At 40.3% G+C, this 22,898-nt stretch overlaps 1 protein-coding gene across 3 annotated transcripts; it reads left to right on the top strand.

Moving 5' to 3' along the window:
- Positions 1 to 3,568: 3,568 nt before the first annotated feature.
- On the top strand, positions 3,569 to 22,424 carry gsna (gelsolin a). 3 transcript variants are annotated; one of them, XM_054611902.1, is made up of 16 exons: positions 3,569 to 3,632; positions 10,950 to 11,150; positions 12,628 to 12,782; positions 13,139 to 13,300; positions 13,512 to 13,661; positions 13,741 to 13,830; positions 14,186 to 14,318; positions 14,981 to 15,285; positions 15,398 to 15,531; positions 16,130 to 16,220; positions 18,227 to 18,397; positions 18,930 to 19,104; positions 20,853 to 20,974; positions 21,115 to 21,192; positions 21,294 to 21,354; positions 21,485 to 22,424. In XM_054611902.1, the coding sequence occupies exons 2-16, from the start codon at positions 10,955 to 10,957 to the stop codon at positions 21,652 to 21,654; spliced, it is 2,193 nt and encodes a 730-aa protein (XP_054467877.1). In that variant the 5' UTR covers positions 3,569 to 3,632; positions 10,950 to 10,954; the 3' UTR covers positions 21,655 to 22,424. The 3 variants fall into 3 exon arrangements, with proteins under 3 accessions (XP_054467877.1, XP_054467880.1, XP_054467879.1); XM_054611905.1 differs by having other exon boundaries at positions 3,613 to 3,632; positions 10,954 to 11,150; XM_054611904.1 differs by lacking the exon at positions 3,569 to 3,632 and adding an exon at positions 10,808 to 10,853.
- The last annotated feature ends 474 nt before the right edge of the window (positions 22,425 to 22,898 follow it).

Below are 22,898 nucleotides of genomic sequence, written 5' to 3'. Positions count from 1 at the left end.
GAGGCTCACCGGACTTCCTGCCCGGCTGAATGCAGCTTGTGTTGCTGTCTGAAACAACGAGGCCCCAAAAAACAAGACTTTCTTGTTATGATGGTTTCATCCATGACTGAAGCCTTTCACTGTGTGCATGAATTACAGCTCCTCGTTTTAGAAACTGGACGACGTGGACGTTTACGAGTGAGAATAATTTGATATCTGTAACAGCGAGGCATCATGTGATATCTATGACACATAAAAATGTGTCTCTGCAGCGCCCTGATGCAACATGTTATTATGTAACGTGATCAGATATTGTCAAGATAATACTATACCTTATTTACAGCTGATCATTACCACATTCATAAGGTTTAATGGTACATTAAAAACATAGAGGAAGTAAACAAGTAAAAAGACATTGACATTCGATTGCTACTTTTACATCACTCCAATCAAATGTCATATTAAATTACATTAGCAATAAACTGATAATGTTACCTTTTTTGTTACTTTTCGTGTAATTAATCTCATAATTGTTGAGTAAATGTGCCAGTCACAGATGACCCTCTGTTGTTCTGTTTTGGTCTTTTGTCCACTAGAGGGCCACAAAGATTTGGAAATGTGGGTTTACAGTTTAGAGTAAATTATTAACATCCTGGACGATGTTTGGGGTCAATCAATTCCCCTCCCTGTCATATTTAAAATGAAAAATAAGTATAAGTAAAAAAAAAAAAATATATATATATATATATATTTATATATATACTAAAAAAATGTATCTCTTAAAAATAACATAAAAAGACCACACTTTGACGATGATGTCTGAATTTGTGATTTGCTTGATTAATGCAATAGATGTTCTGTTACGTTGAATGTCACAATGATGGGTTAAAAATAGGATTTATAAATCAATTTACTGTAAAAAAAAAAAAAAAAAAAAAAAAAAAAAAAAAAAAAAAATCAGATTAACTTGCAAGATCAACAGGAGCGCTGGTGGGTTTCTGTAGTCAGATATTGTGTAGTGAAAATTTGTCTGTCCAGACTGCACCTTGGCCAAAAAAAAGATATCTCTTTCTCTATTTTGTCTCTAAATGCAGCACTAGAAGCAGTTCTGCGGATGTCATACTTTGATAAATGATTCCTGCCATGTTTTGGCTTGTATCCAAATTGCTGAATGCACTTATTGTAAGTTGCTTTGGATCAAAGTGTCAGCTAAACAAATGTAATGTTAAAGGAAATTCTAAATGGGCTCAGAAATATTTGAATGCGACCCTTCTCACTATCTTGAAAGGTTCAAAATAAGTATATGTTATGTATTACTGTAATACCTCCCAGGGCCAACAAGCATCCTCAATGTCTGGCTCACCTAAGTTCTAAGACATTCTCAAACATTTAATTTAAATGCTATTCATTTTAAATGCATGTTGGCCTAACTATCACCATTTGTGTTTTACTATTAGCAGTAGTAGTAGAAAGCCTATTAACAAGACAGAAGACTAACAAAGACAAAATAAATGTTCGACAAATAAAAAAAACCACAATTTGTTGCCAGTCTGGCAGTTGTGGACATTTGCTTCCTTCTCCTACCTTTCATGTGTATTTATAGCGTTTTACAACATAAACAAACAGCACAAATCCGTCAGTGTGTTTGCTAGTATGATAGTGCACTCTGTTATGGCACCTTGCAATAATAAAAGGTTGATATAATGCTCATAAAATTAATCTCTTCTGCAGCAGTTAAGCACAAAATGGACGATGAAATGGAACACTGATAAGAGGAAACCATGGTTCGAGTGTCTGCTTGACAGCTTTGACCAGGTCAAAAATATTTAAGCCACAGTAATTTCCTTTTACTTCTTCCGACTATCTGCAGCTTTCTCCACCTATGACAGACACATGCATTGGAGCCATTAGCACTAAAGATTTCATGTTTGGAGCCATGCTTTCACATCATCCAAAAAGGTCAACAGGGACTGACTTCTGAAAAGCATTTTGCTGCTTTACATCGCTGCAGATGTCTGCGTGTTCTTATTATATATTGTAATGGAAAATTATATTAGTGTAAATTGGAAGTATATAGTGTAAAGGTTTTGAATGAAATGTACTATGATGTGTACTCTAAAGGTCGAGAACCTCGTCTCTCTGTATGTTAAGTTACACTGTGTGGAGATGTTAAACCCCCCCCTGCTCCTTATGTCCCTTCACCTCTTTGTTATTCATGCCCCCACCTTTTGGCCCTCTCACACCTTGGTCCTTCCTCCCCACCTGAGACTCATACCCACATTCATTGTCAGGAGATGCTAACTCAGAACTGAGCCTGGCCACCCGGCTCCCATATATACAGGGGTGAGCAGCCTGACTCGGGAGTTCAGTACTTTGCAGGCTCCCGGTGACTCTGTAAACTTCTGGCTCTTTCATGCAAAGAAATAAAATACCGCAAGGACATTTCATTTGTCATTTGATCATTATTTCAACGCTCATTGGGACTCATCTCGGGACATAGATAGTACTAGTACAAATTGGGTATTAGTATAGTAAATTGTATTGGAAAACTTCCACCACAATATCTTTAGGCAATACTTTTATTACCATCAACATGTTATCCATGCCACACCGAGCAGTGCTGGGTTTCCTACTTGACAGGTGTCCAAAAAGCAACCTTTTTGTTTTTAGACAGGAAAAACATAAAAAATGTTCTTACAAAGTCCATACATTATAAACTGTGTTTACTTCTCCACTTTAACTTTGGTAATCATTGGATGTGTTTGCAATATGCATTCAGACAATTTGTAGATTACATGCACAAGTTAGTTAATAGGTGTTTCCTATTTAATGCATGATCACAAGCAAAAATAAGTGAATTTTCTTTGCACATAAATGTGAAACAAAGATGATAGCTTGGATGTGTTTAGCATCTCAGTGCAAAAAGTACATCTACTCAGAACTTACACTACTGTTAATAGTTTCTGCTTTCAGGCACATTATTGTTAAATGATGTTTAGAAAAGGAAACAGATTATGTACTTGCAAAAAACTATTTCTCACTCAGGCGTGCGGTAGGTATGGTGTAATTATCATGATGTAATCAGTAAATATCTTCATTGCTGGGAGCAGTGTGTACTCATCTCTTTTCTGAGCTCAATACTAATCTCACACACTTTACCCATTGACAAGGACCGACAACCTTTGACCCTCTGTGTGCTGACCAGGTAGCATCTAGTTCTACACCAGGACCAGGCAGGGGCAGTGTTCATCAAGATGCCCTGTTGGAGACCGGAAGTATGGAGTCCTCTGCAAGAAAAAAATATTTTATTAAATGTCCAAAACTTTGAAAATCCTATCCAGTACAAAGAACTAAATGCTGCTTTATGAAACCATCTAAAAGTGATGGTCATTGCAGCAAAAGCATTCAATAGTTACTAATAATACTGTTTAGAAAGTGTGATGATAGATTAGATTACACAGATTATTATAGACATCGGTGCAGCAACCAGGCCGGAAGAGGAGTGTCTCCAACGGGGAGTGTCCCAGGCCAGCAGGACAGACAGACAGACAGACAGACAGACTCCTCTCTGCTCTGCTGCAGCTCGACTCCACCAGGTCTACAGTAACTACACCCGTCACTCCGTCACCGACCACCACCTACCACACGTCCAGGTACGTTGAATCAGCTTTCTTTAATGAAACAATACAGGCTGTTGCACAGATTTGCGGGACGGTAATTTGATGCCTTCATTAGATCAACAACGACATGCACCGTTACTTTATACCCAGACTGATCAGATGGTTGAATAACGGACTGTAAAGATGACATTCTTGATTTGTTTCTCTGCATGTAAAACTGATTTACTTGGGTCTTGCGCTTATTATATATATATTATTATATATATATATATATATGGGTCTTATATATATATATATATATATATATATATATATATATATATATATATATATATATATATATATATATATATATTATATTTCACTTATATAAGTGTAATAGCACTTTTTGTGTCAAAAGTGCAACGCAGCTGCTGCCATATATGGACAGGCGGAGAAAACCCTGCATGATGACTCAAAGATTACATTACATTACATTACATTACATTACATTACATTACATTACAGTCATTAGCAGACGCTTTTATCCAAAGCGACTTACAGGAAGTGTATTCAACATAGGTATTCAAGAGAACTACTAGTCACCAGAAGTCATAAGTGCATCTCCTTTCTTAAACAAGCATCTTAAAGCATAAACCAGAGCAAAAGTATAGTGCAGAGGCAAGTTACTACGACAACAATAATTGCAACAGACTAATCCGAATATAGTAAGTGCTACAAACTACTACGAATAGGATAAGTGCAGTAAACAAATACAAATTCAATAAGTGCAGCGAACTGATACGAATACAGTAAGTGCAACAACTAATACGAGTGCAATAAGTGCTACGAGGAAGGCTCAGGGTAGTACTGACTGAAGAGATGCTGTGTGCTTCACTTACACTTGGCCTCAGGCTTTTTTTGACAGTTTTTGAGTGAGTTCAGGCTGACATGATGGGACACCAAACCCAAAGCAGCATTTAACTTCCTGTGTTTTGTTGCATTACAGTAAAAAAAAAAAAAAAAAAAAAGAAAGTCAGTTGTTTGAGCATCTCAGTGCAGAACTGTGAGATTTTCCTCAGCTGCTGTAAACGTGCTCATCTCTACTCCGGGATACCGTGGTTGCCATAGAAACACACAACCAAACAGGGGAACTGTCCACGGAGGAAGTTAGTCACCACATCCCGTGTGTGGTTAGTTAAAGCAGCTGTGACCTAAGTGTGTCAGACATTGAGTGTGTGTATGTATGTGTATGTATGTGTGTGTGTGTGTGTGTGTGTGTGTGTGTGTGTGTGTGTGTGTGTGTGTGTGTGTGTGTGAGTGTTACAGACAGTAGTCTTTGTTGGCCAATCAGAAAGGTTGTGCCACATCCACACTCAGCTGTCAGCCAGACAGAGATTACAGGAGGCCCGAACCCACCGGCTGCACCGCACCCTCTTTAGATTTAGATATGAGCCTCAAACAGCCGTATGCACTCTTTCTGTCCAAGGGTTTGAGTGTTTGAATGATAACATTATCTCAATATTTATGTTTAAAAATGGACTTTCTAGGCTCACAACCATGTAGAAAAACATAGACCGGGTGTCTGTGATGGGGACATTTTAAAGCTTCCGCTCACTGTTTTGTTTTTCAAATACTGGAGCCAGAAAATCCAATTTGGGAGACTGTCCTCACACGAAAAAAATGACAGCGTAGGTCTTTAAACTATATTTAATTGTAAACACAAGTTATATTTACATCTCATGCAGGATTAATCTGTCATGCAATGACAGTCCTCCATGTACTCTCTCAGTATGACCAGAAGAGGGTCAGGAAGAAGTCGACTGGATGTTTTGGCAGAAGACACCCAGTTTAAAACTGGGGTTGTCTAGGTTATCTATAACTGTGTTCCAGCATTAAATCACTGTATTGTACTGTGTATCATGCCTTAACTACATATTGAAATACAGCATATGAAACAGTGGCAGTCTTTCACTAACCTTACCCACATATTTTCAGTTAACTTAACTTATAACAGATCATGACAGTCAGAAAGGCACTCATATGAGTCATGTTTTGGACATTGACTTCAATATAGTCAATGTGGGTTTTCACATTGACTTCAATATAGTCAATGTTTTTCCAGCCGAGGAAGAAAAAAGGCCACACCTCTCACTCAAAACACACATTTTTATATGTGTTTTATATGTGTAGGGCAACGGTAGAAACTCTGTATCTTATTAATTGTATCACTTTGCGATATTGATATATCACATTAAATCCCATGTTATATGCATACATTTATATTAAAGTGTATTGCATTATAAATGTCAATCAAACACTGACATTTTGTTGAAGAATATGAGTTTATATGCTGGTTTCAGATAGATTGTTCCTTTAACAACCCTCTCCTTTAATTACCGTCCATATAACAGGGCGGTTATTTACAAAGTCATAAGCAGCCATTTTGATTGTCTTAGTCCGTGCAGAGCGTTATCGGCCCTGAGTGGGGTAAAGGACAGCTGCTCAGCCCTCGGGAGGCTGAGGGTGGCATACATGGAGAAAATGAGTCATCAAGAATCCGTCCTACTGAAGGAGGACTCTCTTTTTTGGGGGGAGGGGGAGAAACTCAGCATTTTTGTCCCCTTTTTTTTTTTTTTTTTTTTTTTTTTACCAGAGAGTTACCATTGAGATCTCTTGTTTCAGGGAGTTCTGGTCAAGATGGGTAGCAAGTAAAACGTTTCATATACAAGTACAAATGGGGACAGATAACCCCACAATGAAAAATCAAAGCAAAATCACGGGACATGGAAGCCCATGAAAGGCAGATCTCACAGATAAAACTCATAAGTGCTTGTTTGTTTTGGTTTGATTGAACCAACAGACAAATCTTAAGGGCTTATCATATGACTCCACGGTTCTAGTGTTGAAGCCTCAAGGGAAGGCAGACACAAAGAGAGGCTGCTGAATATGGGGGAGGGGAGAGAATAACTGAGGTTGGAATGACAGACTCACTCCGTGTTTGTCTGAGACTGCAGTGAAGGAGCTGAAACTGGACGAGTACCCCCTGCAGACGGCATATGCTTTTCCCAGCATGCCCCGAGAAGAAGAAGCACTAACAAATAGTCATGTGACCAGTTCTATTTAAGCTGTGCGTGTGTTGAGTCAAACAAACCGCCCCTCCCTGAGTCACTTCATCCAGCCTCAAACATTTAACAGCTATTGTTTTTTTACACGTCCATTCAATAAAACTTTGAATTCTAAGTGATTTAATTTCTAAAATAGAAAAAAAATCAGCTTCTAACCTTCTCCCTCACTTCTTTCTTTTGTCACAGTTGTTATCACATTTTTAAATACGGGCTTTGATTTCTCAGAGGGTGAGGTGAATGTGATGCTGTGTCTCTAACTGTGGGAGAAAAAAGCGGCTTTGATGCTCAAAGACTGACGGAATATTCCTCTCCATCAGAGAACAAGATCACAGTCAAAGGCAGTAGTATTTATTTAGTGCCACAGAAACAAGGGCCTCCAGAATATGAAGGGATGTTTTTCAATGTGATAAATAAAAGGTATTCGGCTTCTGCTGCATGAAAAATACTTCTTGAATTAGTCAACTTTTCAGGATCTGCTTTCAAGTGATTAGAGAGCTACATAAGCTGCATGATTTTCAACGTCTATCATGGAGATTGAGTTTCTAGAAGCATTATTGTAAACCTTTATTTCAAGTGTGTTTACGACAAGTTTTCCCGTACTGTATGTTTGAGTCATGACTACAGTTTTAGGCGTTAATATGCCCGATGTGGCCTTCAGGGTTTCAAATAGAAGTGAAAGTCTCTGTGGTGTTAATGAGGATCACCATGCTCAACTCAGATCTCTGCATGCAAGCTGTTTTTCATATTGCTGGGCTTGTCAGTTTAGGTTAATGAATGGCTGTATATCAACTCGAGCAGAAGTTACTGATTTATTACCAGTTGTCTGGGAACATGAAGTTATTGTATCCTCTCACCGCTGTTGTTTCAGACGGTTCCTCAGATATTTAGGAAGTATCAGTTATAAGGATGTGGTAAGCTGTCTCATTTTAGATGCAGTTTAGCATTTGAGATGTTCAAACCAATTCCCCTGTTTCCATGCTTTCAGTCTTGATGCTAAGCTAGGCTAATCGCTTCCTGGCTCCAACACTGATATTTGAGAACAGTATCAATCCTCTCATCCAACTCTCCGACATCTTGAGCTCTTACTCTGAATTATAAATGACAATAACAGAGTCAATAACTGAACAGAGATCCAACAGGAACTTTCGCTGATTGTTTGGATGGATCACATTTAAGCCAGACAATCGACAGCGAAAACATTCCCTAGTCACTCTAGTTGTGAGTAAAAATAAAAGTCTCCATAGCAACTGATACTCTCTGTCCTTAGACAGTTGAAAACTGTGTCAGTATTCAAAGTTTCCATATCTGATCATTTCCATGTCCCAAAATATAAGTGCTCAGTGTCTTCCTTGTGAAAATCCTTAGTATTTACAAGTGTAAACTTACTTCCCCTAAAACTGCTATTAATCTATTGGCATCTTTGTTTTCAGGAATTTTAATGCTCACTGAAGGCTTAGTTATACCCTCCTGTGGGGCCACAGAGGCTCCAGACTTGCTTCTCCAGTCTGGAAACTCCAGCAGACTACTTTAGAGCTACTGTAGGAAAATTCAGCTTTCCACATTATCCGTCAGGTTACGTTGATCCCAGTGGAATCGCCCAGCTGCCTCAGTTTCTCTTTGTTTGGCCAAACCCGGACGCAGGAGCTGCAGTGTCATGGAAGTTCAGACGGTTCATGACCCCGTATGACTCTACGGTACCAATGTTTTTGGGGCTACTGGACGCAGAAAGCATAAATTAGGTCAGAACTCTATAGGCTGACTCCTGAATGCATTTGTTTTCTTTCCTTACAATGTCAAATCTCTATCCAAATAATTAATCTTCAAATCCACCAGCCACCGTATGTCATTTAAGAATTCGGGAAAGTCATCTGTGAAAATGATTCTTTCCGAAATGATCCACATATTTTTCAAGGCTGAAACATTCCATAGCTACAAAATGCTGCGCAGTGAGTCTGGCTGTTACATAAGAGGGGAGCCGAAATGGGGGGGGGGAGGAACCCCACATTTGTTGGGCTGGTTACATGAATGCTGAGCCACTTCCCTCTTCCAGGGTCAGGAGCAGATTCCTGCCATGTTTGTGGGCAATTCTTGCTCCAGTGTGGACGTTAGTCATGAAGATTGAAAGGCAGCTATTCCAAGCAGCATTCCTGTGGAAAACTGGGTGCTGTGTTTATTCTGAACTGCATGACTTCCAATTGTGAGATTGTTCGAACCGGATCTTCATTAACAGCTCTTCAAAGTTAAGAACATTGATGGTTGAATGTCTTATAAGCACGTCGTCATTCAAATAAAGGAGTGAAATAAAGGATAAAATGCACCATGAAAGCTCTCAGAAGCCTTTTTCAGAGAGGTAGGTTTCTAATTTGGAAACACTGCTTCTATTCAGAGAAACTGTTTGCTCTCTCTCTCTGTTTTCTTTGCGAGCAGTAAATACGTGGTGTGGCGTCAGTGTGGTTCAGAGTCTGCTGCAAATCTCAGGAGACACATCTGTTCACTTTTGCATATTTTTATGAAAATGCACGCCATGGACTGTGTTATCTCACATTGCAAACATTAAGGTCTAACCACAGAACAGCAATGTAGAAGTAGTACATTAAAGGTAAAACCCCATAGTCAATGGTTTACTAGAGTAAAAGTACAGTAACAACAACAAAATGTATTAAAGGAGTTTTCTTTTTTCTTTTTTTTAAACGTACTTACCATGTTGAATTGTTCGGGGCGCCTGTGTCTCAGTGGGTAGAGCGGGTCGTCCATTAAACACAAGCTTGGCTGTTTGATCCCCAGCTCCTCCTTCCCGTTATGACAAAGTTATGTTTATATTTTCTGTTTCTCACTAAAACACACAGTGTGCATCCTGGTTTCCTTTTAGATATATATTAAATGCATTTTCCTTCCCAATTTGCATAGCCATCTTCTGGAACACGCTTACATTGTTTACATACATGTTATCTTTCTATAGTGAACGTGTTAGCTTGTTAGTTGATGTAAGTCCAGTAGTCACTCTCTTTTGGCTCTGTTTTTGGTCTCCACCAACCAAGGATTAAAAGTAAGCATCAAAAGTAAAAGCACTTCAGAGTGTTATTTTATTATTACTCAGGTACAAACTGGTTGAGCTGGTGGGGTTGAACTGTTTTGAACTTCTTTAAATACAGTTGGGTAATTCAATTGATAATAAAATATCAAATTTTATAAGATCTTAAATGTTGTATGCATAAATCTTAATATGATGAGTAACTAGCAAATATAGCTGTTAAACAAATGTAGGGGAGTCAAAAGTGCATTATTTGCAACTTGGCTATGAAGTGTAATTACATGTATATTTTCAAACATTTTATTTCAATCCTCGTACTTACAGTAAATAAATAGAGTAAGAAGAGGAAGCACTCTTTGTAATTCTGTCTAAAATAGAAATTGGGTAAATATGAAGCGTAACTCACAAATTTGAGACACATCCAAACAAACAGAATCAGCTGATCGCCTCGTTGTCGTTTCCTAAACTGTTGTTCTGCAAACTGCTCCCAGACGGCCATAACAAAGATTTTAACAGGATGCTCAACTCCCATCTTGAAAATCCCAAACATCCACACATGCTACTGAGAGGCCAGCGGGTTGTAATCCAATGCAGCGCACTCAGACACCCACTCGAAACGCCCTGATTGTGCGCCATGTCTTTTAAATGCTCTCAGATACAGCTGAAGTGTATGGTATGTGTTTGCATGAATGAGTGTTTCTCAGTTTGGTTGTAATTGGACCAATGTCTGACTGCTAATGTGTCCATTAGGGCTGTGATATGGGTGAAAAAGTTAAGATAAAGCAAAGTTAGGAGAGATTGAAGAGCAGAATGTCTGGTAACACAGTCTATAAATATAGACAGGGTTTCTTTTGCCAGTTATGACTACCACTGAATCATAACTGCCAGGACTTCCTCTTCCTGTTCAGGAGGAAACAGTGACTCATCCTGCTGTACCATTAATATGTAACTAAAACACTAAACTTTATCATTGTATCCATGGTAACGACTCAGCCTTAAGGGGAGGGGCTCTCCAGAGCAAACATCTCAGAAATAGGAAGTCCCAGTCTCACTTTTTCAAAGATTAATAAGCTCCACGACTCTCATCTGTCTAGTACTTCACCACTGATCCTGAGGGTAAAATCACAGCGGATTGCCACGGGAACACATGTATGTTGGCCTGGAGAGTGGAAAAGCAATAAATCTCAGGTGGGTGTTTATTTTCCCCCGCAGGCAGGATGGCAGCGCACCACCCAGAGTTTGAGCGGGCCGGACAGAAGCCGGGTCTCCAGGTGTGGAGGGTGGAGAACTTCGACCTGGTGCCCGTCCCCGAGAACCTGTACGGGGGATTTTACACGGGAGACGCCTACCTCATCCTCAACACCATCAAACAACGCTCCGGGAACCTGCAGTACGACCTCCACTTCTGGTTGGGTGAGTGCAGTGAGACGGACGTTATGATGTGTAACTACAGAGAAATGAGCAGAGGGAAACGGAAACAAACACTTTAAAATATGTTCTTTTTTTTTTTTTAAAAGGACGGGACATTAGATTTAATGCTAATTTGCAGCATTTGTCCTTTTGTGAATATTTTCTTTTTGTAAATTCAAAGGAAAACTATACAAAACCGCTTAAAAGTTAACTTTAAATAAATAGGGAATTAACATTTCATCCCCCCCCAAAACAGTGAAAACACAGATAAGATACTTGTGAGAATAAAAAACAATTCTACTTCAAGGCAGCACATACAAATCAATGTTTAAAGCAAGAAGAGACAAATATTTCTGGATCCCTTTTCTTTTTTTTTTATGTGACAATGTGCATGTGACATGTTGAATCTGGTAGGATGAGAAAAAGCAAAAGCCTTCTGTTCTTCAATTTAGAAAAACAGACAGACCCTGTAAGTTAGATGAGCTGTGTTTACTGCTGATGGTGCGTTTCATGTTCCACTTACATCAGAACAGCGTCTGAAATTATGACAGGCCTTATTTCCTGACACAGATGTGCTTTGTGATGGAACTTGAAAGCCCTACAAGGACGCAGCTAAATTTCATGGCCGACATCATTTTTCAAAGATCTAAACCTCATATGGTGCATATGATGTTTTTGTGTCGGTACACAGGGTTTTGTCTGGAACATTTGGCACCATTCAGCATACACAAACAAATTGTCATTGGTGGATTAAGTATTCAGATCATTAAGTTAAAGCATGAATACAACATTGTAAAAAAAAAAGTATTTCATTACAATGGTACAAAAAAGTAAAACTACCCATACAGAATGGCCCCTTAATAATTCAATAAGATATGATAAACAAAGTAGATTACTATCACTGGTGCATCAACATGTAAGCAGTATTTAAATGTTCTAAATGTAGAGGTAAAGCTACAGGAGCTAGTTTAGCAAACTCACTGCACCAATAAATTATGTTGAGTTTTTATGTATTTGATATAGACACAGGTATATTGGTCTGAATACCGGAGTATCTGGAGCTGAGTATTGACAGAAGACAGATTGTCTGACTGGGTCGTTTTTTAAAGGATTTCGCTTAAAGCAAACAGGAAAAGGAGATGCTGAGTTGTGTCTTTTTTTATTGATTTCATGTTCTTTTAGGCAGCTTGATTGATCATGGAAGCAGCATTTACCAATAAACCGGATCTGATGTAACCCCCCCCCCCCCCCCTTTACATTACACAATGCTGTGCGACCAGAAATAGAATAACCTTTCATGTATTAATGTGTCTGCTGGGATCTGACCCGCTGCTGCTCCCCCACATCGATCTCCTCACTCACTGAGTCCTCACTGAGGGAATTCGTCAAACACAAAATGTGGCTCTCTGGGTAGATGACTTCTGAGCTAGAACGAGGACGGGGATTAATATGGAGCATGTCTGTGGTTCCTCTGGTGCAGGTGATTTCTGCACCCAGGATGAGAGAGGCTCGGCGGCCATCTTTACAGTCCAAATGGACGACTTCCTGGGGGGGAAACCCATCCAGTACCGCGAGGTCCAGGGACACGAGTCCAAAACCTTTCTTGGCTACTTCAAGTCTGGAATCACATACATGGTAAGATGGTTTAAAGCTACAGAACATCATTATACATTGAATAAGATATGTGGTTTGTGTTGTCTTTTCCTATTGTTTTGGTGCATTTTAAACCTTGGATCACGTAAAGTTATATGGGAATGTTTTCCCATATATTTCCCAACATTTTTAAGGTTATATTTTGTCATATTTTTAAAACATAAACTGCATTTTATCATTCAGTATCCATTAGGATAGAAGAGCCAGTCTGTTATGAATGTACATTATCCATCCAAACAAGTCAACATTTATTTTTAAAATGTAAATTTGTTGAGGTTGGAGCCACTTTTCTTAAAAGTCAGATATTTTGTATTGAAGTGCAACATCTTATCTTACAGAAAGGGGGCGTGGCGTCTGGGTTCAAGCACGTTGTCACCAACGAGGTGGTCATGCAGCGGCTGCTCCAGGTCAAAGGTCGCCGTTCTGTCCGGGCAACGGAGGTGGCGGTCAGCTGGGATAGCTTCAACCAGGGAGACTGCTTCATCTTGGACCTGGGAGCTGTGAGTCACACCGAGCAGATCAATATTAGATACACATAATCCTATGGTGTGATTGTCACTACTATTGTCACTAGTAGACATTCACTTGCCAAAAGTACACATGTGGCGTTTGTTTAAGGATTGTGGGAAAAGTGGTCTTACCTTTTCATAAAACACAAAATGTTCCTGCAGTTCAACTCTCTTGCAATTTGCTCTCTTTCTCGCTGTCCAGGAGATCTACCAGTGGTGCGGCTCCCAGAGCAACCGCTTCGAGAAGCTGAAGGCTACTCAGGTTTCCAAGGGTATCCGTGACAACGAGCGCAGCGGGAGAGCCCGGGTTTATGTCTGCGACGAGGGGATGGAGAGAGAGAAGATAGTAGAGGTGAGATCAGTGAATCTCCAGAACAAATTAAGTCTCAAACTGAGTTCCGAGTTTGAACTCCAGCTGCTTCTGTCCTCAGGTGTTAGGCCCTAAACCAGATCTGCCCGCCGGAGCCTCTGATGACATCAAAGCCGACGCTTCAAACAGGAAGATGGCCAAACTCTACAAGGTGAGACTAATGTGGGAACACCCCAGACATACATACATGCTGTCATCTTCACTTTCACATCTGTCTTTTTCTATTTTCAGAAAAAAATCTGTTAATGCGTGTGGTTTTGTTTTGAATATCAAATCAGGTCAAAAAAGTACTGTTCAATTCAACTTTATAAATAATTTTACTTACAAGCTATGAAACAAATTCTCGCAAATCAAACATGGCAGAACTTCACAGCTCCACTTATTGATCATTGACAGTGATTTTATGGCAGCATTCTAGGTTGAAAAGCCCAGGACAACCTTCTTACCTCTTACCTTTACACCTGATGCCTCGAATCATCCTCTCTCTTCTTTTTGCCTCGATGCAGGTGTCGAATGCCAGTGGAGACATGACCATCGCGCTGGTGGCGGCGGAGAACCCGTTCGCCCAGAGCGCCTTGGAGTCCGGCGACTGCTTCATTCTGGACCACGGCTCCGATGGCAAGATCTTCGTCTGGAAAGGTCGGTGCAGTGCAGGTCTTTGAGCAGAGGCTCGCTTTCACAGCTGGAAACCTCATACCTCTGTTAAAGAGATATCTGGTAGTCAATTTTGAGCAGTCATGGCGCGCTCAGGTTGAATTAGAGCTCATAGCCAGGTCTCTGAAAAACTGTAATTTGATTGTTTCTATAGTGTAGCACATTTGACATATAAAGAGTTAAAAGCATAAAATGTGAACCAGTTGCTAGAGTCAGGAAAGATTCAGCTTAATGTAAAGTTTGAGGGGGCTCTGTCCAGAAGAAAAAAAAACCTAAAATTTTGTACAGATTAATCAAACTGGCCAGCTGTTTCCCCCTGCTTCCAGTGTTTATGCTAAACTAAGGTAACCAGCCTGCTGGCTGTAGATTCATATTTACCAGACAGTTATGAGAGTGGTATCGTTCTCGTCTTCTAACTCTCTGCAAAAAAGAGAATGAGCATATCTTCAAAAATGTCAAACTATTCTTTTTTTCAGTATTCCCATTTATGTTAAGTCCGCTTCATTCGTTCGTTTTTTTCATATTGAAGCAAAAGGAAAAATTGGATATTTGTTTGTTTTTTTTACAGTCATTAAGTCACTCCCACAGTTAGCTTTTCATACAACTAATAATTAATAATCCTTACCTTCGCTATCTTTTCTTTACAGGCAAAGATGCCAACTTTGACGAGCGAAAGGAAGCGATGAAAGCAGCAGATGAGTTCATCAAGAAGATGGGTTACCCCAAACACACTCAGGTCCAGATCCTGCCAGAGATGGGCGAGACGCCGCTCTTCAAACAGTTCTTCAAAAACTGGCGGGACAGGGACGAGACGGTGGGCCTGGGCGTGGCCTACATCGCCAACAGCATCGCCAAGATCGAGAAGGTGCCCTTCGACGCAGCCGGCCTGCACGACTCCCCCGCCATGGCCGCCCAGCATGGCATGGTGGATGACGGCAGCGGAGAGAAGCAGGTGAGAGGACAGAGCTCGATGTTTGTACTTGCCATTTTGGGAAAACTTGCTCGCTTTGCAGGACTGATAATCAAGCCTTGATTTATCTAAAGAAAGTATCTTTTCTTGACAGATCTGGCGTATTGAAGCATCCGACAAGGTGGCGGTTGATCCGTCCACGTTCGGACAGTTCTACGGGGGAGACAGCTACATCATCCTTTATAACTACAGTCACGGAGGACGTCAGGGACACATTATCTACATGTGGTGAGAATACGAGAGACAACCAGTTCAGATGAAGATGCATTAGGCAAGCTGTTGTTGTTAAAAAAGTAAACCAGTCTTCACTGCTTGAATTACAAAGTAGGAATCTTCAAATTATAAGAGCAAAATACAAATTGCCTGAACCAAGCAAGAGCTGTCAAAATGATTGAGACTCTAAGTTGAGAAGAGTAAGAACTGGAAATGTGCTTCTTATGTTTAATAACAATTAAAAAAAGAGTGTAAATCAAAGACCCTAACATCACCAGTATCGATATGGAAGTTAAAGGTGCCTCGTGGAGTTTTTGTCCACTAGTAGCGCTAACGAGCAACATTTTTATGAGTGGAGTTTTATAGTAGGTTAAGGCTTCAGGTGCAAAACATAAAATTGTTTCTAAAAATATATATATTATGAATTGTTAGAAATACAATCGGGCAGCTCAATCTCCAAAAATACTTGTTTACAAGTTTAAACATCAATGATTTAAGGGAATAGTAAATTTTGACTTTTTCTTTAATCAACCTTTATTTTATTTGAGAAGAGCCCAGTCTGTGCCTCTTATTCTGTTCAGTGTGGTGACGATGCGTTTAAATTGTCTTTCAGGCAGGGCGCGGACTCCAGTCAGGATGAAATCGGGGCCTCTGCGATCCTCGGCGCTCAGCTGGATGAGGAGCTCGGCGGTGGTCCTGTTCAGGTGAAGCACACATGACTCCTTTAGAGGCTTTTAATCTTCATCTCATCTGTCATGTTATCAAAGTCTCTGTCGTCCTCTGGCTCTCTCAGCTCAGTCACCTCCTTTCTGATCTTTACATCCTCTAACTGTCTCTCCTCTCCCTGATGCCCCCCCCCCACTGCTGCTGCTTCTGTCCTCCTTGGTTTCCGACCTTTTCTGTCTCCAGGTTGTTGGTGCTCCTATAACCACTCAGGTATTCTCCTTCCTTTTACTGCTCTTCATCTTGACATAAGGACTCGTATGATTTTGTCCAGAGCCGATTCCTATTTCTTTAAATTTCCTCACAAGTAAATGTGAATATCTTGATTTTTATTGAAGGGGCTGTTGTCTTCAGTTTTCTGGCTCATTGAAGACTGAACCTAGTAATGAGTCAAATTGGATTTACAGTGAAACCACTTTGGTCAAACACAAACAGGACATTCCACTGTGGATGTTAACAGGAGTCGTCCCCCCCCCTCCTCTGTCGCCATCTCTGTCTGCTCCACATAAATAACAGCCCTGTTTCCAAACTCTGCTCTGACCTGAAGTCAGTTCAACATCGTGACTTAACCTGTCAATGAGAGCTCATGTTAAGAGTGTGGAGAGAACTGTGGAGATCATTCTGTTAGCGCTGAGCTATTCACTCTTGGCTCTGTACTCATGTGAGTCTTTATTCATTTCTGTGGTCCGCATTCGCACTTCACTCCTCATGTGTGTCTTCACTTCGCACGCACAACCTTCATGTTCATGTTGTTTGTGTGAGTGCTGTGGCATGACTGCGTGTGTGTTCAGTCAAACTTTGGAGCATGTTCTTACACAGACAGAGTACATCAAGTCACCTTTGCGTGTTCCAGATTTTTCCTTGCTCTCACTGTCAAAGTAGAGAACAGCTGTCTTGCACGCGTCTCAACACCTTTGTGCTCACAGTTTGTCAAACTTATCTTACATTACATTACATTACAGTCATTTAGCAGACGCTTTTATCCAAAGCGACTTACAGTCAGTAGTATGTTACATATCATTCACCCATTCACACACTGATGACAGGCTACCATCAAGGTGCCACCATCAGACTCTAACTAACATTCATCATCAGTCCACACCGATGGCCTTCGGGAGCAACTTGGGGTTAAGTGTCTTGCCCAAGGACACATCGACTGCCGAAGCCGGGTATCGAACCACCGACCCTCTGATTGGAGAACTACCTTGCTCTCCACTACGCCACAGCCGCCCCTCTTTAATTGACCTAGTATCGTCTCAATGTTGCGATGACACCAGCACAGATACAATACCTGAGTTTGAGCATGAATAGCAAAATGATACTATCTTTTCTTTTGATTTAAGAAAATAAGTCAAGACCTTTGCCTAAATATATTACTGGTAAAATCTTGCTGACTTTTAGCAAGCAAAACGAAAATTATTTAACGAGAGATTTGAAGTAAGATAACAAAATTAAAATACAACTTTTGTGCTATTTAGAGGAAGAGCATAACTGTATGAAAATAAATCCTGCTGACTGACAGACAGACAGACATTTGCATATTATACCAGAGGAAGCACAAAAAGTTATGACTGCTGGGAATGTGTGTAGTTTGGAAGCGTAGGACTGTGGACTACAATAAGTAAACCCATCAGCGATTATACGATTATTTCTCCATTCTCTCAGGATAAGCATAGTTTGCGGGTTGGTTTAGAAAGAGAGCTAGCAGCCATAGATAGTTCTGAGAGAAGCTGCAGACCAAAGAGACTCATAATACTGTGTTGCTACCAAACTCATGGCACAGAAGGTGGCTCGGCCCTATGCTGCCTTCTTGTGTCCATAGTCGGGATTGCAGCAGACATGTTTCACATATAGTTTGAGGCAAACTTCACAAGCAACAACAAGGGAGGATCTGTCCGATTCAGTATGGTTCTTCAAAATGCATGAGGTACTGGGAAAAAAAGCATCTTGTCATTCTTGTGTTTTAACTTTGCCATTTGTGTACCAGGTGAGGGTGATGCAGGGCAAGGAGCCGGCCCATCTGATGAGTCTGTTTGGAGGACAGCCCATGGTGGTGTACAAGGGAGGAACGTCCAGAGACGGAGGTCAGTCTGCTCCTGCAGAGACTCGACTCTTCCAGGTGCGCTCCAACTCCGCGGGACACACCAGAGCTGTGGAGGTAAGAGAACACACATCATTCGACTTCTGACTTTACCACTGACGCAGGTGATTAAGACTGCTGCTAGTGCTGCCAACCAATGATGAAACCAATGCCTGATACATCTTCTCCCTCTGTTGTCCAGCAACTATTAAAAACACATCAGTGAGCCACACTGGTACTCTGCCTGACATGGTCATTATGACAACCATACACACTATAGTTTATTCCTACATTATTAACTAATTTCAACAAGCATCAACCTGCTGCTTGAAATACTCACTGGTTTAATCCGCAGCTGAAAATAGTCCCCAGCAAAGGCATTTTTGTTCCTGTTTTTTTAATTGGGATCATTTCGACTGTAAGAAAAATATAGAAAAACTTGATATACAAATTCATCTTACTCCATAAGTAGATTTTCTTTTACAATTACAACTGTCCACAATAAGGTCTAGTTGCTGACTAATACAAACAGTCTAGTTAAGAGACTAAATTTTGAAGTAAAAAATGTTTGTATTGCATGTAACGAACAATATCTCCACATTCTCTGCAGCTCGACGCAGCGTCATCCAAGCTGAACTCCAATGATGCTTTTATTCTGGTGACCCCCGGAGGCTCCTTCCTGTGGGTGGGCGTGGGTGCCAGTGACACAGAGAAGCAGGGAGCCCAGCAGCTGTGTGACATCCTGGGAGTGTCGGCCTCTGAGCTGTCTGAGGGAGGAGAGACTGGTGAGGAAGCGCGATGAGCACAGAATAACAATTTCTCTCTCTTTGTGCTTTTGGGTCAAACTGAAACCCACTACCAGCTAATGTACATCAGTGTCAGCTACAAACTGTGATCGAGCTGTTAAAATAGTGCTTTAGTGTGAAGCATAATAGCTTTCTTTTTGTATCTCAGCTATATAAGTGCTTGTGCTCATCTATATTAAAACAAAGCAGACTTGGTTGCATCACCCCTTTAGATGTTAGCAGTAATCTTGTGGTTTGCTTTCAAAGCTCAAGAAGAAACTGGATTCTCTGCTGACAATTTCAAACAGAAAACCTGAGGCTAAAACAGAACAGTCAATTCTTCGACTAGGACTGAACAGAACAGAAATTCAACATTTTATTTCTGTGAGCTTTTGCTGGTAGTGTGTAAACCTTTCTATTCGAAATCCACACACCCAGGCAAAGAGATGTGTGTATGTTAATGGTAGTTATGTTTGGTACTTTTACTGATATGGATTCAAAATGATTAATGATAGATACAATACATTTTGTACTTTCTTTGTCTTTAAAGCTGCATTTATCAATATATATATTACATCAACAATGGATCAAATGATATAATTGTGAAAGGAATTGCTCATAGTGACAAACCCACAGACTTACAGCAGCTTTAGATTTTCAGCTTCTGTTAGTTCAGTTTGTTTTTTCTGTACACTACCTGCTGGGATCCAAACAGCAAACAGTGAGCTATTAGCTAGTGAACATGTAGTCGAGCAGTTAACGGCTAAAGAGACAGAAGTTTAAACCAGAGCTAACAGAAGAGAGATTATTGGGTTTATAGCATCTTCATCAGAAATGACTCCAAATGAATGCTAATGTTGCTGTGTGTCTGCTGTGTAAATAGGCAACTGTTTGCTTAGCCTAAACAACTTAACAAGGGGGAACTTTGTCAGTTTAAGCTGCTTCTTCTGTCCCCATAGAGACCAAAATATCCATTATTGCAGCTTTAAAAGGTATAGTTTGACATTTGGGGTAATCTGCATATTAGCTTTCTTGCAAAGCTAAATGAGAAGGCCTAATATCAGTGTCACATATCTGCTAAATGTGAAGCTAGTCATTAGCCGGCTAGCTTAAAAATGCAACAATGTGCTATTGACACATATTTACATCTGACTGCAGCTGTTTCTTCTTAATAGATACTTTTCACAGTGACGATTCCGACATGTCATAGCAGGATTAACACAGGTGTAACTGAAAAACTTAATTATGGCCCCATTCTATTTAGTGCGTCACAGCCATTCCAGCACAATACAGGGGCCCTGGCTAACCTAAATAGAACAGGGCCATGTAATTAACGTTATTAAGTACATCTGTGTTTGCCCTGCTGTGACATGTCAAAATGGCTGCTGGGAAAAGGGCCTATACAGCCAGGGTTTCCTGTCTTCGTGCTAAGCAACTAGTCTCCTTAATGTGGCTTTATATTTAACTGAATGATGAAATGAAAGTGTTTTCAAAATCTCAAACTATTACTTCATGCTAGTTTCTGATGTCACATGGTTTCCATAGTCATGTGACACAGGACAGCTAAATATGTCAAGGCTGTTTTGGCACAAACATTGCACAAACGTAATGAAAACTTTCAGAAGTGATGCAGCCACCCATGTTTTGTATTCATAAAATGTTATTTTCAAATGAGTATGGATCTGCCCATCCCTAGCTTGAATATATGAAAACTATAATAACTTGAAGTGTGTCTGTCCTCTTCACAGATCAGTTCTGGGAGGCTCTGGGAGGAAAGACAGAATATCGCACTTCTACCAGACTCAAGGACAAGATGGACGCTCACCCACCCAGACTCTTCGCCTGCTCCAATAAAACTGGAAACTTCATCGTAAGTCTTTAGTTTGAATGCTGCACGCCTTTTAAAGGAGAAATAATGTCCCAGTCACTCTGGATAATTCACAGTTGGCAGTTTTCACTAGACATTATACAGAATCAATACAGCTCCACTTAATCTTCTCCTCCTCTCAGATTGAGGAGGTACCCGGGGAGATGACCCAGGACGACCTCGCCACAGATGATGTCATGATCCTAGACTCCTGGGAGCAGGTAAAGAAACCAGAGCTTTGGTCTCATAAGATGTGCGGTACAGCAGAGCAGAGTCACGGCAATGAGAGGAACAAATATGTATAAAACTCTCCCATTTTTAGGTGTTCGTCTGGATCGGAAGTGAAGCCCAAGAGGAGGAGAAGACTGAGGCGATGGCGTCTGGTAAGGACATCTCGGATCTTTAACTTTTGATTCTGTTTGTTTAGTAAATACACATTATTCTTGCGTTCATTTATTATACAAGTTTACTCCTTGACAAGCACTAATCCAGGCTTTTTCTCCTCTTGCTCAGCGGTCCGTTACATCGAGACGGATCCGGCCAACAGAGACCGCAGGACGCCCATCGTCAAGATCAAGCAGGGCTTCGAGCCGCCCACCTTCACCGGCTGGTTCCTGGGCTGGGACCACGAGTACTGGACCAACGACCCCCTGGAGCGCGCCATGGCCGAACTGGCCCTGTGAGATCTCACCTCCCCATCAGCGCCTGACCTTTGACCCCGCCCCCCTGCTCCACTGCAAGCACTGAGCTCCTACCATAAGACTTTTTTAGCTGCCAATGCGCAAAGAAAACTTTTAAACTTTTTGTTGTTTTTGAGAGGGACACTGGTCGATGATATAGTGTTTCATTCACTTTGTCTGAACCAATAGCAATAGAGCTTTAACAGATACTCAGGCTTCCTGTAGGGTTTGCACTGAACACAGTATGCTACTTTTATTGAAGTATTTTCACATTTATTTTCTACATTGATAATAAAACCTCGACTCCAGTGAAATTTAATAAAAACAAGTCTTGGTGTGCTGCGACATCAGAAGACACTGCCAAGAAAATGCTACAGATGCCTTAATATTTTTGCTCTAGTTTACAGTAAACCTGCTTTTTTTTTAATTTTAATTTTTTTTTTTTTTAAAAAGGTACTGTTCCAGTTAATGGACGCCTTTATATAGGAGTTGCTTGCACCTTCAGTTAAGATGCCTCTTAGGATATTTATTTTTATTACTTTTTTTTAATATTAGGATTCATGTCCAGGAAAGCTCGTGATGCTGCAATAGCCAACTTTAAATGGGAAACCAACGCTTTGCTGCTTGACAATCCCGTTACGTCTTCTGTGACTCTTTCTAAGGTTTCCCTTGTTATAATTTCAATAAAACTTAATTAAACGTGTTTTATGGCTCTGCTTGCACAAACACAAACACTGATCTGAAAAGAATAAAATCCACAGACAAAGTACTTTTTGATATTGTCTTTATTTAAAGTCTTTATATGTTAATATTATGTCAGGATAAAACTATATCAAACTGTACAAAATAAATGGTGTTGCAGAAACTAACACAACCATAAATTCTGAATAATACTTAATAAATAAAAATAAAAAAAGACTACTGATGTGTGTAACATTAACATAACATACCACAATTCAATGAGCAGTGTTTCTTTCTAAAAGACAGTTTCTTCTTTCTGCATAAGAGTGATGTAACACTACAGAGTATCTGCTTGGCGATCAGCCACACAATGTGGTCGTATGCATGTAGCCATCCCTCTTCTTCCTGGAACACAGTGCTCTACTTAAAGCAACATTCCTCCACATTCTTTGCTATGAAGCTGGAACAAAAATAAAACTCTCTCTGTTGTAGCGACTCAAATATCCAGGAGTTACTGCAGTAAAATTATGTAACAGCCTTTGAATTTTACAGAAAAAAAAATCTAC

Source organism: Anoplopoma fimbria, chromosome 14 (genome assembly GCF_027596085.1).
Source record: "Anoplopoma fimbria isolate UVic2021 breed Golden Eagle Sablefish chromosome 14, Afim_UVic_2022, whole genome shotgun sequence".
Taxonomy (NCBI): Eukaryota; Metazoa; Chordata; class Actinopteri; order Perciformes; family Anoplopomatidae; genus Anoplopoma; species Anoplopoma fimbria.
This window is presented reverse-complemented; position numbering and strand designations above follow the sequence as displayed.

Excerpts from the sequence above, each read along its gene's own strand:
- gsna (XM_054611902.1), top strand. The coding sequence starts at position 10,955 with ATGGCAGCGCACCACCCAGAGTTTGAGCGGGCCGGACAGAAGCCGGGT. Across the intron at positions 14,319-14,980 it reads CAAGATCTTCGTCTGGAAAG|GCAAAGATGCCAACTTTGAC; the intron begins GTCGGTGCAGTG and ends TTTTCTTTACAG. Across the intron at positions 21,193-21,293 it reads TCCTAGACTCCTGGGAGCAG|GTGTTCGTCTGGATCGGAAG; the intron begins GTAAAGAAACCA and ends TCCCATTTTTAG.